Source organism: Leguminivora glycinivorella, chromosome 14, assembly GCF_023078275.1.
Source record: "Leguminivora glycinivorella isolate SPB_JAAS2020 chromosome 14, LegGlyc_1.1, whole genome shotgun sequence".
Lineage (NCBI taxonomy): Eukaryota > Metazoa > Arthropoda > Insecta > Lepidoptera > Tortricidae > Leguminivora > Leguminivora glycinivorella.
This window is the reverse complement of record NC_062984.1, coordinates 11255263-11273765: the sequence shown is the minus strand read 5'-3', so window position 1 is coordinate 11273765 and position 18503 is coordinate 11255263. Positions and strand designations below refer to the sequence as shown.

General features: G+C 38.8%; 2 protein-coding genes across 2 annotated transcripts in view; one reads left to right on the top strand and one right to left on the bottom strand.

Moving 5' to 3' along the window:
* Positions 1-2379: 2379 nt before the first annotated feature.
* LOC125233539 lies at positions 2380-14252 on the bottom strand. The gene is made up of 7 exons (XM_048139593.1): positions 14149-14252; positions 7176-7260; positions 5008-5154; positions 4058-4144; positions 3359-3499; positions 2922-3017; positions 2380-2550 (listed from the first exon to the last, which is right to left on the bottom strand). The coding sequence occupies exons 1-7, from the start codon at positions 14250-14252 to the stop codon at positions 2404-2406; spliced, it is 807 nt and encodes a 268-aa protein (XP_047995550.1). The 3' UTR covers positions 2380-2403.
* LOC125233228 overlaps positions 14210-18503 on the top strand; it is a 92951-nt gene continuing 88657 nt past the window's right edge. The window contains exon 1 of the mRNA XM_048139146.1: positions 14210-14642. Within this exon, the coding sequence (XP_047995103.1) occupies positions 14251-14642 (392 nt within the window). The 5' untranslated portion in view covers positions 14210-14250. The remainder of the gene's footprint in view (positions 14643-18503) is intronic.

Genomic DNA, 18503 nt, shown 5'->3' with positions numbered 1-18503 from the left:
AATTCCAGCGGCTAAAAACGAATTTTATCCACTAGTGGATAAAGTAATTTGACCTTGAATATAGTCAGTTTTTCTGCTTTAAAATTGATAAAAGTGAGTGAATCTAGTGATGACGATGATTTACCACCTGTGGAACTACTGGAAGCAGTGATATAGACGCGTTTTTTGCGTTGTACTTTCCTCGCTATAGTGAGGGGAAAAGTTTTGTGTTACACACGGGTGCAAATGTATTTTACTCGCTTCGCTCGTGGTTCAACTATAGAATCCTTTCACTTGCTCGTTTTTCAATTCCATACCTACTCGGCGTTAAAATACAACTTTGCCCCCTTGTATAACAAATAACTATTATTTGCAACGTTGGCGCTGTTAAAAGCGCTGCCAATTTAATTTTTATAACGCATGACAGTGCCAGTATAGTATGAAAGATTTTTTGCAAAAATGTCATTTTTGGCACAAGCTTTTATCGCCGACTGTACCTTTCTTTGAACAGTCGTCATCTACTGCTCTACGAGACGTTTTAAATACCCCTTACTCGATGGGGATACGACGTTTCATAACAGAGTGCCTATGCCTATGACCACCTTTCTGCTCCATCGTCAGATCAGCTCCATGATACCAAAATATTACATTGTCACGTGATTTGCATACGTGTGAAAAATTTCAGCTCAATCGGAAACCGGAAAGTGGGTCAAATTTAGCTTCTACGTTTTGACGCACACCAAACCAAGGCAAGTTATAAAATAAATAAAAGCTTGTAAAAAATTCTATTGACATTCGGCAATATGGCTCGTAGTCGTATCGTATATTTCTGGTCAGGCTTTAGTTTGGTATTTGGACATTAGGATACGTAAAAGTAGACAAAATTTAAATCATCAGTATATTATTATTACAGTAATACGAGTACATATGTGTAATTAGTGACTAATCTACACTACACAGTAATAATAAGTAGAGTTCATTTAACCATTAGGGGTTATAATAGTTATTTGTTATACAAAGGGGCAAAGTTGTATTTTAATGCCGAGTGTGGAATTGAAAAACGAGCAAGTGAAAGGATTCTATAGTTGAACCACAAGCGAAGCGAGTGGTTCGAGAATAGAATCCTGAACTTGCGAGTTTTTTAACACACGAGAAGTAAAATACATTTGCACCCGAGTGTAACACAAAACTTTTCCTCTCACTATAGCGAGGAAATTACAATACAACGCAAAAAATGCGTTTATCACTGCTTCCAGTAGTTCCACAGGTGGTAAATCATCGTTATTACTAGATTCACCTAATTTTATCAATTTTAAAGCAGTTAATTTGCCCACTAGTGGATAAAATGCGTTTATACCCGCTGGTATTAAAGGACAAAACACGTGTTTCCGAGCTAGTGAGAGGAAAAATAATATAAGCACGAAGAACTTAATACATTAACTGGCCCTTTCATATCTCTTTGCCTCGCTAAGGCCTACTTGCACACACCACTTAACTCAGGGTTAGTGGGCTGTCAACTGTCAAATTCCATATAAGATGGTGGGTTAACCCTCCATTTCCGTTGGCGCAAGTGGCCGATAAGTGGGATTGTATCATCGGCAGTCCCTGGAATCAATATGTAGTACCTTACACGCGCGATAGAAATAGGGAATAGTGTGTACGAAACGATTCGTGCTTATCGTCCTTAATTAATATAACTATAAACCTAACCTAACCTATTAGACATAGTTAGGTACTGCTGTAGTTCGTCGTCAAAGCGTCTCACTAGCGACACTCAGTCACAGCACTGTTTTCCGCGGCCCGGTGAAGTCCTCCAAACAGAGCGGGCACGTAGCAAGGAGGTACACTAGGCGGCTTACAGGTATACTTAATATATAGTCAAAGCATCTCGCAGCGCGCAAGTGTGACAGACAGCCACCAGACTGTCGTCTGATCCCTTAAAGCAGTTATAGCAGTTGTCCGGGCACAGCGGACACGAGATAAGCAGCTGTCAGACCGCAAGGCACTAGGCGGACTACAGCAGTATGTTAAATCATCTCGCAAGCGCGACAGTCTGCCAACAGACTGTCGTTTGGCGCCTTGTAGCCGTCCTCCGGGCACAGCGGCCACATAGCTAAGAGCTGTCAGACCGCAAGACTAGGTGTACTACATCAGTATGTTAAACCATCTCGCAAGCGCGACAGTCAGCCACCAGACTGTCGTCCGATCTCTTGTAGCAATCCTCCAGGCAAAGCGGCCACGTGGCTAGGAGCTGTCAGACCGCAAGACTCCAGGCGTACTACATCAGTATGTTAAACCATCTCGCAAGCGCGACAGTCAGCCACCAGACTGTCGTCCGATCTCTTGTAGCAATCCTCCAGGCAAAGCGGCCACGTGGCTAGGAGCTGTCAGACCGCAAGACTCCAGGCGTACTACATCAGTATGTTAAACCATCTCGCAAGCGCGACAGTCAGCCACCAGACTGTCGTCCGATCCCTTGTAGCAGTCGTCCGGGCACAGCGGGCACGAGGCGAGGAACTGCCGGGCCGAGAGGCACGTGTCGGCCGTCGACCAGCTGGAAACGGGAGCGTACTGAAAAATATAATGCTTTATGTAGGTATTCAAGTAAAGCAAGGACGCTAAATGAGCTGTATTCTGTATTAAATACTTCGTGCTTCTACTGTTACTTTATTAACCAGACGGTATACTCTTGGGTCGTCTCGTTTTTCGTCATGTTCCTAAATTTGTCCGATTCTGCTTTCGTCTGTCATTCTTTATTCGTCAACTTAGTCTGCAGTCATTATTGTCTGACAAAAACGAACGAGTCGACCCAAGAGTATACCAACCAGACGACGTGATGTAGGTACACTATCTCAAATACACTTTAAAAAGTTTTGAATACTTTCATTTTAATAATATACTTAATGCTCATGTCATGACATGAATAATAACCCAAGTCTTACCTTGAACATTTTAATCATTACGCAGTATATGATATCAAATTCCACGCAGTCCATGTAAGTGCCCAGAAACCGGGGGATGGTCATCAAACAATCCATCTGCGATGAAAATAAACAAATTATGGATCTGCTCGTCAAATTTTCTAGTATACGAATATTAAAATCACACATAATTAGAACTTATTATTAGCCTTAGTGCGTTTTCACATTATCCGATCCGACATCGGATGTAGGACTGATGTCCGATACATTTAAGTCGCCATCTTTGATTTTTGTCCTTGAAATCCCTCCGACATCCGATATCGGATCGGTAATGTGAAAACGCACTTAGCATGATTATAACAACGACACGATTTCGTTTTCCTTACATGTGCTCTGCCTAGCGTGCCTACCCTATTAGGAAATACGTCAAGCGTGAGTATAGGTATGTTTAATTATACCTTGATGGACCTAACCGCATCCGTCCAGTCCACATCGCGTTGTGCCAGGTTTTCGTAGAAGGCTTGCAGAGCAAGCGTCTTCACTACTCCATATTGCTCGAGCCAGCCTGCCTCTTTCAACGCGCATCGCGCTTCGTCACACTGCAATATGGTCAGTTATTAAGGTACGAGTATTTGTAGACTTTAGGTATGTGGGTATACGCTTGATGACAAATAAATAAAAATATACATGGATGATCTATTCGTACCCACATTATTTATGACTCGTGTGATAGCGCTTTAGAACCAAGGAAAACTCTAATAGGTGACTCTACTATATTCATATTCGTTTATTATCAATAATTCCTATTACATGTCATTCTTCATAATTTCTTATAATAATACTTATAATTGGTTTATTAAGTTATAACTTATAACTTAATAAACCAATATTTCGAATTATATATTTTCGAAGCCTACCCTACCCTACCATGAACTACGTTAGATTATGACGTATTACCACTCCGTGGCTCTTAAAAATATGTAAGTGCGGCAGGGAAACAATATCACGAAAAACTTTACCACAAGATTATCACAGAGTGGCTCTAAATAATAATAATAATATACAATTTTATATGGTTTAGAATGACTGGTAGTTCATCCTGGCGGCAGATAGTTATGTAATACCTCCCTATGGCGATAAAAAAAAATTGCACTAACCGTTAATTTAAGGACGTTAACCGGCTTCCGGATGCATTTGGCGATGGCACGGTCAGGAAGCCATGCAATGTTGCAGCATTCCAACAACTGGAAATATTTTCACCGTGATAATCTAGAACTCTATAGACGATAGATCTGCGGGCCTCCACAGTTGATAAACCTCATCACGTCAGGCCCTCTTTTTTTGCACTGTTTGTAAGTGCGATACGGACGCAGCGATGCGATAAAATTTATCACACTAGTGTGCTACGCCCGCTGAGGATCTGCTAGAGTACCTATTCTTACATACAGTCGTACTTACAGTTACACCTGACCCAGATGTCATTTTGCCATCGTGCGTCTCACCCGTGCTAATATTACCTGTGGTAATTTACTGAAAGGGTTTTCAAATTTTCCACTTAGCAAATTATGAAACGTGTCTAATTTGTCAATGTCACAATTTCGTTTTCTTTCAACCTCTTTTTGCCATGAGTGGCACTGAAACTTGAGTAGTTAATGTGCTTTGCGTACCCCTTTATGGGATATACGCGTGAGTGTATGCACAGATGTCATATATACCATAGATCAAGCAAACGTATCTACTTAGCGTGTCAAATGAACTCAGTGAAATCCACTGAGTTGTCCGTCTTTACTCGCAGCTTGCAGCTTTCGGGCGTCAATTTTTGTAAGTTGAAGTCAACCAAAACATAAAAAATGCCTCGTTACGTGATATTCAATTGCAACAACACAAAAATTATGAACAATCAAGAGCCTGGGACATATTTAAAATTACAGGCAAGAATCAACTTCAGTACAAAATTTGACACGCTCGGCCCCTATACAAATATATGAATTTGTTTCTTCTATCTAAATTAAGTTCTGTGAGTGTATGTATGTATAGTATATCTTATTTACCTAATAATAATATTTACCTATATACCTATGTGTGCTTTGAGCTACAGAATGCTTACATTAAGTGGTTGTCCCTGGCACTGGCGCAGCCTCCTGGACCGGCCTATTCTTCTAGATTTTTTGCCGGGTACTTCGGGCGTTTTAGGAACTTCAGGGACATTTGAAGCTGCATCATCAGTTTTATTAGCATCCGTTTTCACACCTTCCTATAAGTAATTGTACCTAAACCTGTGGTTTTCATTTTTCCACAGGGTCTCCTTATGCTTCAGAGTTCAGGTGCAAAAAGGATATTACTTATACTTGTTTATACTATAAAATTTTAACAGTTTTTCTATTTTTAACCGCCTTCCAAATCTCAAAGGAAGGGGTTTTCAATTCGTCTGTATGTTTTTTTTTTATGTTTGTTCCTCGATATCTCCGTCGTTACTGGACCGATTTTGAAAATTTTATTTTTGATTGAATGTATATGCATACAGATTGGTCCCATTTTTCTCAGAACCCAGTTCTAATGATGGGATCCTGGAGAAATCGAGGGAACTCCTCAAATCTGAAAGGCATACATATGGTGATTTTTGTGTTTTTAAAGGAACAGCATGCATTTACGTATGGATGGAACAGTGACATTTGGTGCAGTGGAACTCCTGATGATGGTCAGAATGGAACTCCTCAAATCTGAACGGCACACTTATAGTGACTTTGGTATTTTTATAAGAACAGCATGCACTTACGTCCAGAACAGTGACATTAGGTGCAGTGGAACTGCTGATGATGGTCAGAATGGAACTCCTCAAATCTGAACGGCACACTTATAGTGACTTTGGTATTTTTATAAGAACAGCATGCACTTACGTCCAGAACAGTGATATTTGGTGCAGTGGAACTGCTGATGAAGAGTGAGCCGCCCCTGGTTAGAGTTCCGTTCTGATAATCATTCTCATCTGTAAGTACTTCAGAATCATCCAGATTTCAAAATTGGTTCAGAAATGACGGAGATATCGAATAACAAACATAAAAAAATATACAGACGAATTGATAACATAATCCAACATTTGAAAGTATTTATCACCAAAACCCCAAAGGAAGGCGGTTTTTTTTTCTTAAAAATTATGTAGGTATATGTAACATATTACTTCTCAGGCCCAGCTACACTATACGCTCACATAAGTCACATAGCAACATCACATAGTCACAGAAAATACATAGAGTTCTTAGTTTAGGCTGCGTTTCGGCCAAAGATTTGTATAATGTGTTTTAAGAACCAATAGATTAGGTACAAATGAATGGATTCTATTGGTTTTTAAAAAAACAGACCTCCATCACTCTCATCACACATTTCCTACGCTCATAATCATAACAATGTTTTAAGTTATTAATGTTTTATCTCGTATAAGTGAATTGTAAAATTCTTAATGAGATTAAATGATCTTAAGCCTTACAAATGACACCAAGATGGTAGAGCTGCCAAGTAAAGCTCTTCAGTGATGTAGATTTTATCAAGATGAAGTTTGACCCGCCCGAATGAATTTTCAAGAGCGGACATCTCGAAAACTATAATAGTTATTTGTTATACAAGGGGGCAAAGTTGTATTTTAACGCCGAGTGTGGAATTGAAAAACGAGCAAGTGAAAGGATTCTATAGTTGAGCCACGAGCGAAGCGAGTGGTTCGAGAATAGAATCCTGAACTTGCGAGTTTTTTAACACACGAGAAGTAAAATACATTTGCACCCGAGTGTAACACAAAACTTTTCCCCTCACTATAGCGAGGAAACTACAACGCAAAAAATGCGTTTATCACTGCTTGCAGTAGTTCCGCAGGTGGTAAATCATCTTTATTACTAGATACACCTGCTTTTATCAATTTTAAAGCAGTTAATTTGACTTTATTCAAGGTCAAATTACTTTACCCACTAGTGGATAAAATGCGTTTTTCCCCGCTGGTATTGAAGGACAAAACACGTGTTTCCGAGCTAGTGAGGGGAAAAATACAAAAATCTTGATAGAAACAAACTTGTAGCTAATTTTACCATCTTCATTCTTTCGTAATGATAGATATCGAGATATTAGCGAAAAACCAAAAAAATGGGAAGGCTCATGAAAGCAAAATAAATAGAAATTTTTTAGCTTATCTATTAATTTAAATTATTAGTTGAAAATTGCCACACGGGGATATAAAATGAATCAAATAAACGGGGATATAAAATAAAACGGAGGGTAAAAAATTGTTACCAAATACTTCTGCCAGATGAGTGTTGTGTTAGCGTGGCGTGGTCCGACTACCGGCTTCATCTGAGAGATGTACACGGTGGCCCAGCTGTAATGTGTACAATCTGCTTTAGTAACAATCATTATGTAATAACACCTAATTAATAAACAACTTTTTGACGTTGATTGTTTCCAAAATTCGTTGGCTATTCTAAAAATATTGTTAAACGTAAGTTGTTTTAATACTTTTAAATCTTTTAATATCATAATTATGTTAGGTTATGTTATGTTGTTTGCAGTTTAATTTTCTTGTAATTATATCCATTCATTAAGTGAACATTTTCAGTTTACAATTATGAACCTCCAGATCTTTTGTTATTGTTTTCTTTTGTTGCAGTACATTTTTGTATTGCTAATATGTAATGTGTTTATGTGACTGTTTGGTTTCTGAATAAACTAAAAATGTAGTTGTGGGTAGAATACCGATACCAAACTATTAAAAACATGTTTAAATACTGTTCGCGTTTTTGACAGGCGGTAACTGTGAGGTAACCGAGAGGGGGTGGGCGGCACTTTCAGCGGGGAGCGGGAGTGGCCATACTGTACGATAGACCTCTTTATTATACTGTGCCTAAGGGATGCCCTAACCTAACCAACAACATCAAATACCTACAGTAAAATGAAACAGTTTTACTGACTGGGATATAAACCATGATTACCTCGTTTGGCTTTTACGAGTTCCGGCACAGAATATATAATAGGTTCCGGCTGATATTTTGACGCAGCTACACGCATGTCCATGTTAATCATCAGACATTAGTATATCCAGACATTAATAACTGACTTGTGTAGTAAATAATAATTCTTAATTTTGCAATATTTAAAATTCTGAAATCATGATAATATCTAGACATGTGTGTAATAAATAGTGTAACAATCTTTTACTTGTTAGGACCTTGTATATTTGTATATTTATTAAGTTAGATTAAGCACACCTTCTTTGCATGCTTTGATAAGCAGAATGTACTATGGGACATAATGTATACTGTAAGAACTTGTTTTGTGTACTACATTCTTGCAAATGAATAAATGATTATTGATTATTGATTATTGATTATTGTTACCCGTGACCATGATGCATGTAGTTATCTGCGTCGGAATATCGGGAGCTCGACAAAAATATAATATAAGTCTACTGAAACTAACCGTGAATCAATCAAAGCTATAGTATATTCTTACCTAGTCTATAATTATATTTTCAGTACAGATGGTGTCTTTTTTACGCACTAGTGCGAGAAGTGGTTCATTATATGTCAGGTCGAAACTTCTGAGGGTCATCTGTACTGAAAAACGTCGTTAGATACACGTGCGAAAAGGAAATTCTTAACTCGTGTCGATTTAAAACACTCCCTTCGGTCGTGTTTTAATTTATCGCCACTCGTTACGAACTTCCTCTTTTACGCACTTGTATCGAAATGTACTATTTCAGGGTGGCTAGCCGAATGGCACAATCGCTCACGAAACGCTCACGAAACGAAGCGCTAGTAGATATCTATCTCTATCGCGCTTGCGTATTGGCGCGACAGAGCCAGCGGCGTATCGCTTTCGTTTGGCGTCGGAGAAATGCCATTCGGCTACGGGGCCAGTACAGATGGTGTTTTACGCACTAGTGCGAGAAGTGGTTCATTATATGTCGGGTCGAAACTTTGGAGGGTCATCTGTACTGAAAAACGTCGTACGATACACGTGCGAAAAGGAAATTCTTAACTCGTGTCGATTTGTCGCCACTCGTTTCGAACTTCCTTTTTTACGCACTTGTATAGTAATGTACTATTACGTGAGATTGCTTTGCTAAGGCTACATAATGTACTTTGAGCACTTACAATATCCACATAGAGAATATGGACAGATAAATACTGCATCGTATGATCCTGAAAGACAATATGCATTAGATTCCTAACTAGAAAAGAATGCCGTACCTGCCGCGAGTTTTGACACAAAAAATGAAGAGTTAAGTAGGTAGGTATATTACAAGCCTGCAAACCGAATGTTACTGTAGTTTTTATTTCAGGGGACCGATTTTTGAATACCGAACGCATTCATGAATTCGGCGTTCGAGAGTCGTAGCATTACGTCGTTTTCCACAGACTTTCGAACGGCGAGTTCATGCGTTTGAGATTCAAAAATCGGTCCCCTGCACAGATGTCATATAAACCATAGATCAAGCAAACGTATCTACTTAGCGTGTCAAATGAACTCAGTGAAATCCACTGAGTTGTCCGTCTTTAATCGCAGCTTGCAGCTTTCGGGCGTCAATTTTTGTAAGTTGAAGTCAACAAAAAGATTAAAAATGCCTCATTACATGATATTTAATTGCAACAACATAAAACTTATCAACACTCAAGGGCCTGAGACATATTTAAAATCACAGGCAAGTAACAACTTCAGTACAAAATCTGACACGCTCGGCCGCCATACAAATAAATGAACTCGTTTCTTCTATCTAAATCTAATTCTGTGGTCCCCTGCCCTTCAATCACAAATTAATCTATTCTTTGCCTCTTTATGAGACATCTATTCTTAGACAAAGCTAAAAGCTGAAGTCTTGCATAGGCAAGAATTTAGTAAACGTCTTATTTCATACAAGGTTAAGGATTAAAGTAACAAAGTAACACTACCACAGGGGTTGTCAAATTCGGTATCTGTCCCGCTCTGAATTGCAGGTAATCGTTGAGGGGGTCTGGATTAGCATGAGTCTGCTCACCCTCAGACAGGCCGTAGCCTAGTTTACCACCGACGTAGTATAAAAAACCGACTTACTGTGACCCATATGTGGCCCTCGACAGTGAACGTGTTAAAATGATAGTGCTCCCACTTACCCTCGGTTAGGGCCTTTTCTTATAAAACATGGTAATAATATGAACAATCCCGCGAATACTCCTGTGCCGACGTAAAGGGGAAAAAATTGATCCGTCGTCATCTGAATAAAAAATACTGATTAGTAGTGATGGATCCAATCATGGGCAGTTTAAGATGAACTTTACACGAATTCACAAAATTGTAACTTATTTGTAACGTACCCTACATGTACATTACATACCTGGGTACATTATATAGGTACTTAATTATATATGTATAGTTTGTATGTAGATTTATATCATAAGATATATGTGTATGTGTATAACATACATAGTATATGTATATAATTTCTGTTTCATGTCACATCTCTAGATTTAAAATCCTGCACTATTTAAAGTTTCTGTTTGATCCAATGGTTGACTGGTAGAGAATGTCTTAAGGCATTAAGTAAGTTTAAATAAATAAATAAATAATTCGCCCAATAGAATATGGATAATGAATATAATATTCAGACTGAAAAAAACCAGTCTGAATTATATTGAGAAGCTTTAATCATAATTATAAATAATACGTACCGTTGGTTACAGTTTATATTGAATTTTCTACAAATTCATAGTATTATCACTACTTCCCAAATCAAGAGCTAACACGTTTGACACATACATGACATATTTTTCAAAAGAATATTTTTCTTCTTATTAAGTAACATTGCATACAGGTTATCATACAATATCATAATCCTCCTTGCGTCATCCCGGCATTTGCCGCGGCACATGGGAGCCTGGGGTCCGCTGTGACAACTAATCCCAAGATTTGGGCACTAGTTTTACGAAGGCGACTACCATCTGAAATTCTAACCCAAAGGGTATTAGGCCTTATTGGGATTAGTCCGGTTTCCTCACGAATCTCACGATGTTTTTCTTCACCGAAAAGTGACTGGCAAATCTTTTTATGGTTTTATACAACACATGCACTGATTTTATTAATAAACGTAAATTGCATTTCGCACATAAGTTCAGAAAAACTCATTCGACATTTGACGAACTCAAAAAACGGTACGAGCCGGGGTTAGAACCTCCGGATTAAAAGTCACACGCTCCTACCGCTAGGCCACCAGCACTTATCATACAATATAAATATATAGGATCTTATTTTATATCGTAATTTCTAGAGTTGGATAATGATAACTTATACTCTGTTAAACAAGTCTGTCAGTAAATAAGAACAAAGAAAACTATATGCATCCTTTTCTTTAGGGTGCTAGAGAAAAGGATACCTATAGTTTTCTTTGTTCTTATTTAGTGACAGACTTGTTTGACAGAGTATATGTTAGACTTACTTTAAACAAGTATCTTTTTTCCTCTTCTAACATTAGGTCTAAATGACCTAATGTTACTTATTACGTCTAAAGTTAGCTAAGCAGTTTCGCTCCTAGTACGGAGTACGGAACGACGACGCAACGACAACGTAACGTGACCGGGATACGTGCGATGTGTCGTGATGCTTCATATACATGTTGATTGACACATTACTGATGGCGCAAGGGTGCATAAAACTGCCTGCTTTATAAAGTTACAACTTTTGACCGCGGCTATGGGCTAAGAGCACTGGGTGGCTAGCCGAATGGCACAATCGCTCACGAAACGCTCACGAAACGAAGCGCTAGTAGATATCTATCTCTATCGCGCTTGCGTATTGGCGCGACAGAGCCAGCGGCGTATCGCTTTCGTTTGGCGTCGGAGAAATGCCATTCGGCTACGGGGCCAGATATCATATATACGTATCAAGCAAACGTATCTACTTAGCGTGTCAAATGAACTCAGTGAAATCCACTGAGTTGTCCGTCTTTAATCGCAGCTTGCAGCTTTCGGGCGTCAATTTTTGTAAGTTGAAGTCAATCAAAACATAAAAAAATGCCTCGTTACGTGATATTCAATTGCAACAACACAAAAATTGTGAACAATCAAGAGCCTGAGACATATTTAAAATTACAGGCAAGAAACAACTTCAGTACAAAATTTGACACGCTCGGCCCCTATACAAATAGATGAACTTGTTTCTTCTATATAAATAAAGTTCTGTGGCTAAGAGTTAGCTCAGGAACACTTCTACCATTCCTATTTTGTCACTGTTCTAGATAGTCCCTAATGTCCCTATACCGTCTTCAATGCCAACTCGTCCACAGTCACTTGCTCACACAGAAATATAAGATACTAGCTTTTGCCCGCGGCTTCGCTCGCGTTAGGAAGAGACAAAAAGTAGCCTATGTCACTCTCCATCCCTTCAACTATCTCCACTTAAAAAATCACGTCAATTCCTCGCTCCGTTTTGGCGTGAAAGACGGACAAACAAACAGACACACACACTTTCCCATTTATAATATTAGTATGGATGGCCTAAGGACTTAGTAATAAATTTTTTAAATTATTTCTTGATCTCTGACCTAACCTCATTTAAATAGCTCTGTGACCCAAAAAGAGATCGTCACTCCACTCTGCTAATATACTCTCTTCTCTCTTCTTTTGGGAAATAAAAAAGTTCTTTAAACACAATATACTCTATTTCTATGTCTATTTCTCCACTCTGTCCTATCTTGTCCCTGTGCCTGGACTTGGTCTGAACCACGTCTGGACACTACACTCCACTGTGCGCTTGACCCGTATGTGACTTTAAATATGTGTACAAAATTAATTTTATTAGCGCGATAATTTAGGGTCACATAAAATAAAACGCATTTCAGACGATACAGGAGGGGTCAATTCTCCACACAAACGCTCTCGACTATTTCCTCCCTGATTTTTGAAGATAGAGCAATGATTTTTTCAACACAGGTTATTATTATTTTTACCTGTGTCGGACCGTTTTGATTTTTTGATATTCTTATTTTTAAAGACGCTAGAGCCCATCAAAAATTTCCAAAAACGGCCTAATCTAGATATCGGATAAATCTAGAGGTAGATAATAACACTAGTATATTTAACTAAAATTCCCAAATTGAAAAGGGGCCTCCTTTCCATTTTAGCATTTTCGCTCCTGTAGCGTCTTCAGAGAGATCCGTAGATGCATCATACATACTGCTCATACATGGATGTACCGCGACGAAGATGCGTCCGCGTCCGCGCTGGCCGGAGATAGTTCGACTGGTGCCGCTTTCACCGCCGCCACCACTAGCGGAGATGGTCAATTCCAACATTTCCAACACATATTATAATACTTACATAATACACCGAATACACCGATCCTTAAAATTGCGTGAGGCAAGTATGCTTTCTTAAGTTTATGCATAAAGGGTGGACGCTACGATAATATTGGACTAGGAACATTAATCTCAACCCCTCATGACTTTACCGCGTAAAATACATTATTTTAGTTAAAAGAGGCAAATTTTAATTACCATAACGTGATTGGAAAACTTATTAGGCTAATCCTGCCCACCTACTTTTCCAACCTACCCCTTTAGTTCCTCTAGGCCTCTAGGGCCTTTGATAGGCTTACTTTCAGTGATATTAGTAGTTATAGAGATACTTAGTTGAGGCCTACAAATACATAAGGTAATGGAATATTTAGATACTTGATGAGCAAAGAATATAATCAAAATATATAAACCTCTTTCATGTGATAGTCGCTGACCTTGGTGGTGTCAAAGTGATGGTGACAGATTTTGACAGAACGTTTTATCAGAAAGTTTTACAGTGTTGATTTTTTTACAGGTCATGTTTTTTATGATAGAAACGTTACCTATATGCAATTATTTTTTCCATCATCATTGCCTATCTCATTTCCAAAAACTATTGTTAAGTGTATTTTATACTAACATAATTTAATAATTGATTAAACGTAGCTTAAGGAAATGTTTGCAATACCCTTATAGGGTCCATGAGAGACTGCATGTACTACCTAATTGTAACATTTTTTGTATATTTACCATGGTGCAATAAATATTGATTGAATGACTGATTGATCAACGATGGAAATGGAACCTACTAATAATATAACATGAAACAATTTGTAATTGCAACATTTTTAACTTTTAGCCACTGAACGCTAACCAACTATACAATCCCAGTAGTGACATACAGATCACGTACGGTGTTATCACCGCACTGGCGCTTATCACCGCCGCCGCCGGCTCTATCACCTGCCCTTTCTGCACCCTGCAGGTTCGGAAGCGACTTTCACCCGGCAGTGTGCCCCGCGCCGCGAGCCGAGCTCGACGCACGACGCACGCGCCGATGACGCCATGACGGACGAACGCGCGCGCTCCGCGGAGGCCGACTTCCCGCGGCCGACCGCCACGGTCTCCTCGCTCAAGTCCGAGGATTCTACCGAACAGTTGATATGCAAAACGCCACAAGAAAAAGTGAAAAAGGATAAACAGAGTGTTAGCTCGAAAAGTGTGGAAGCGGGTAGTACGAAAGTGGGAAGGAGGAAGTTGGTTGTGTTTTTGGGGTTGGGGCAGGTGGTTCTGGGGGCGCTGCTGGTGGGCGCCGGCGCGCTGGGGGTGGTGAAGGGCGCGGCGCTGGCGCGCGTGGGCGCCGGGCTGTGGGCGGGCTGCGTGGCCGTCGTCGCCGGGGTCGTTGGCGTGCTCGCCGGCATCAACGACTGCTATGGACTCAATGGAGCCAACAACGGGTATGTCCAACATTTTGTAAACAAATATTATAGGTCATATTTACACGTACTGACGACCTCCTCGACAAGCTTAAGATGACTTGTGTTGTGGGTAGTCAGCCAAAGATATATTATATCATTATACAAATATTTACATACAAAGAAAACATCCATGACTTAGGAAAAAAACTCTGCCTATTACCCAAATTAGGCTTAGAACTGCCTCTACTACTGCTAGCTCTGCTCACTAGGTACCTGACTAGCCCTGACCAGTCATCAAATTTTAATTCCAACCATACGACTACTATTTTACGAGAAATTATCATAATTAAAGGAGCAAACTTGGAAAATGCTTCTAGGAATTGCAGTAAAAAGGAAATGCTCATTAAAACCTTCATTACTCTTTATAGCGCTGGTAATAAAGGATCATAAGAAGTTCCTATAATCTTCGCATCAGAAGCTAACTATTAAATTGATGTCGAGTCGAATGTGGAAGATAAAAAATCTTACTCGAGCTACTCGTTAAGAGATACGAGTATCAGACATAAACGCGCCCATGAAATCATAGGAAATAGTGACCATTTTGTAACTCTGAACAACTCGCAAACATCTGAATTGGGCACTCAGTTCGTGAATTAAAACTTCATCAATGAATGAAAATTATAATATTGTAGTCATTCATTTAGAGCATAGGTTCCCAAACTTTTTTGGGCCACCGCCCACTTGGGTATCTAAACAAAATTTCAGCGCCCCCCTATCATAAAATAGCTGAAATAAACGATCTATTTAGTCATTACTTTCAAAAATCATACATTAGTCTCACCCAACAACAACACAAAACCCAAAACGACTTAGAATACGTACTTAAGTACATGTAAAGCAGAACGAAATAATCATAATCATAATCATAAATCATAAATCGTTTATTTGCCAAAAAATATCTATATAGGTACATTTCCAAGCAGAACTTAACATAATTACATTTTTGCCATTAAGGTTATATCCGTCGGCCCCAAACTAGGCGCAGCCTGTATCTCGGGAACCGAAAAAATAGATTTAACTGTGGGACTTTGTCTAAACGGAATATGTTGGCCGTTTTGTTTTTTGAAAAATATTTTTACAAAGGTAATACAAATTACATTAAATTCTAGAAAAGTGCATGCACAGAGACAATAAAAAAAAAAAGCTATTTAAACTAAGTAAACAGGGCAGACATGCATATGTGGAAGTGACATTTAATGAGTGTGCGCGTGTGTGTATGTGTGTGTGTATGTGTGTGTGTGTGTGTGTGTGTGTGAAAATACATAGTTATATTCAACTTTTTGAGGATGCTTTTATTTTCGCTTAAAAATAAAACAAGTATACATGATTAAACACTATTTATTTATTTTTTGCACTATTGTCTTTATTGAAAATATGAAGTTATCTACTGAGTTTATTGAACAATCAAGATTTCAATGTGAAGGATGCGATTTTGTTAATTTATTTATATCTGGTTGAATTTTCGTTAAAGATAGCCGAAGGTCACCACGTTCAGTAATTTGCAGTTTGCTTCTTTTTTTTGTAAGCAATGTGAGAACGGCACTGAAACCTCGCTCAGCTAAATACGAAGATGGAAACGCGATTAGAAACTTCTGTGCTATTTCCCATAATCCAGGGTACAGTTGAGGTATTGATTTTTGGAGCCAGAAATCCTGGTATCCCATTTTAAATTTCAGTTTAAGTTCTTCATTTGTTGTCAGTTCAATTAGTTCTTCTTCTAAGTTAGGTGACTCTGCTGTATTCAACTGCGAGAATGGATTTAAAAGCCAATCCGGTATGTTCATTTCAAGAATATCTTGGAACCGCTCATTGATGTCAGCATGAAGAATTTGTAAATGCTGACAATATATTCGCCTCTACCTAAATTACGCTTGAACAGAAGGATTTTTCCCATAAAAGCAGCAATAACATTTTTGGTTTTAATTAAATTCAAGTGATCAACCTGTAATTGAAGATTAACATCCGATAGAGGTGATGCAGGTAGGCACCAATATCTGCACCTGGTTTATGCATCACAGTGTTTATAACTTCTTTGACTGCCGGTAAAATCAATTCTTCGCCAATTGTATGTGGTTTACCTGTTTTTGCAATCAACAGCGAAATATTGTAAGAAACTCTCAGTCCGTCATCATCTTGTTTTAAAGACGACGCGAAGAGGTTCGAAATGGTAGGCCGCGTATGAAATTTTTTTTCTAGCCCTTGAAAATACGACAAATCTTTGTCTTTTTTGTCAGCATGCATTTTAGTCAAATGCTCTTGTAACCGAGAGGGCTCCATTGCCTCATTTGAGAATACCTTCTGGCAGATCACGCACATGGGTAAAGTTTGGTTGGTGGGAGATGAAATAAAGCCATATTTCAAATATTCAACACTATACTGGCGACATTTTTTCTTAGCCTCCGACATTGTCGCAGCAAATCAAGTCCAACAATATAATTATGTATTCACATTTAACACCAACAAAAGTCGTTGTTCGAGTTCACTTGTAATCACAAAAACATTATTCAAAATGTTCAGTCGCTTTGTGGCAAAACTGGACAGTTAAACTTATTACTATAACCACCATTAACACTCCCGATAAATAACTTTATGCGCAGTAAAATTAATCTAGGATCCCCAACGATGAGCTCAACTAGAAAGACGTGGATTTGCTGATTGCAAATAAAGCTGTGCACTACGCGGTCCATGTGTAACGGTCACTCAGATGGCTTCGAGTTCTCGCGCCGATAAGGAGAATAAGGACCCGACAAAAGATATTAGACAAAACAAAAACAAACCTAAGGTAATAAAACAATGTTTGCTAACGGCGGGCGCGGCTTATTGCATAATAATACAAATGCGCCGAGACAAACGACTAGATGGTGTTTAACAATAGGCTTTACAGTTATTATTTTAAGTTTTTTTTCCTCATATATGGGACCGCCCCCCTGTGAGGGACGAACGCCCCCCAATTGCTTTCGAGCCCTCTACCGCCCCCCTGGAACTCCTCAGCGCCCACTGGGGGGCGGTATGGACCACTTTGGGAACCACTGATTTAGAGCTTAGTAAATAATCTTATTATCAGACTAGAGTCTCCGTGCAAACCGTTCGATCATACTACCTATGTACCTACCTAGGGTTGCAAAAAAACGGTTTTTTTTCTGGCTTGAAAAAAAAACATGAAAAAAAACCGTGAAAAAAAAACAGTTTTTTTTCTGGAGTATGTTTTTTTTCTAAAGTACGAAATCTCAAAATTTGCAAAGTAGTTAATACTTCTATACGGGTTTTTAGACTTAATGTTAACTATTAAACGAATTAGCCACGAGCCAGATGGTCGGACGATATCAAAAAGACGGCAGGGCCGACCTGGCACAGAACCGCCGCTTACAGAACAGAATGGAAATCCATGAAAGAGGCATATGTTCAGCAGTGGACGCAAATACGCTGAGAAGAAGAAGAAGAAGATTAAACGAATTTAATCAAATAACTTTAATTTCTGGTCTTATAAAAGTAACATTTACGAAATCTGTAGTTGGTAGTTATCACTATTTACTGTTGGCAACACCATCACCGCTACACGCAGCATCGGGGATTCCCCAATAAACGTTTGGATACTGAATGTTAATTGAATTAAAATGTACGTTATTGTTATTGAAACACGTTACAACTCACGAAAAACCGTTATTGTCGTATTATTTGTTCATCTGAAAAAAAACCATATTTAGAAAAAAACCATGGTGCTCGGTTTTTTTTCATGTTTTTTTTTCAAAAAAACATTTGGTTTTTTTTCTATTTACAACCCTATATGTACCTAATCTCAAAAAGCCGGCAAGGCTCTCTGTAAATACTACAACAAAAAAA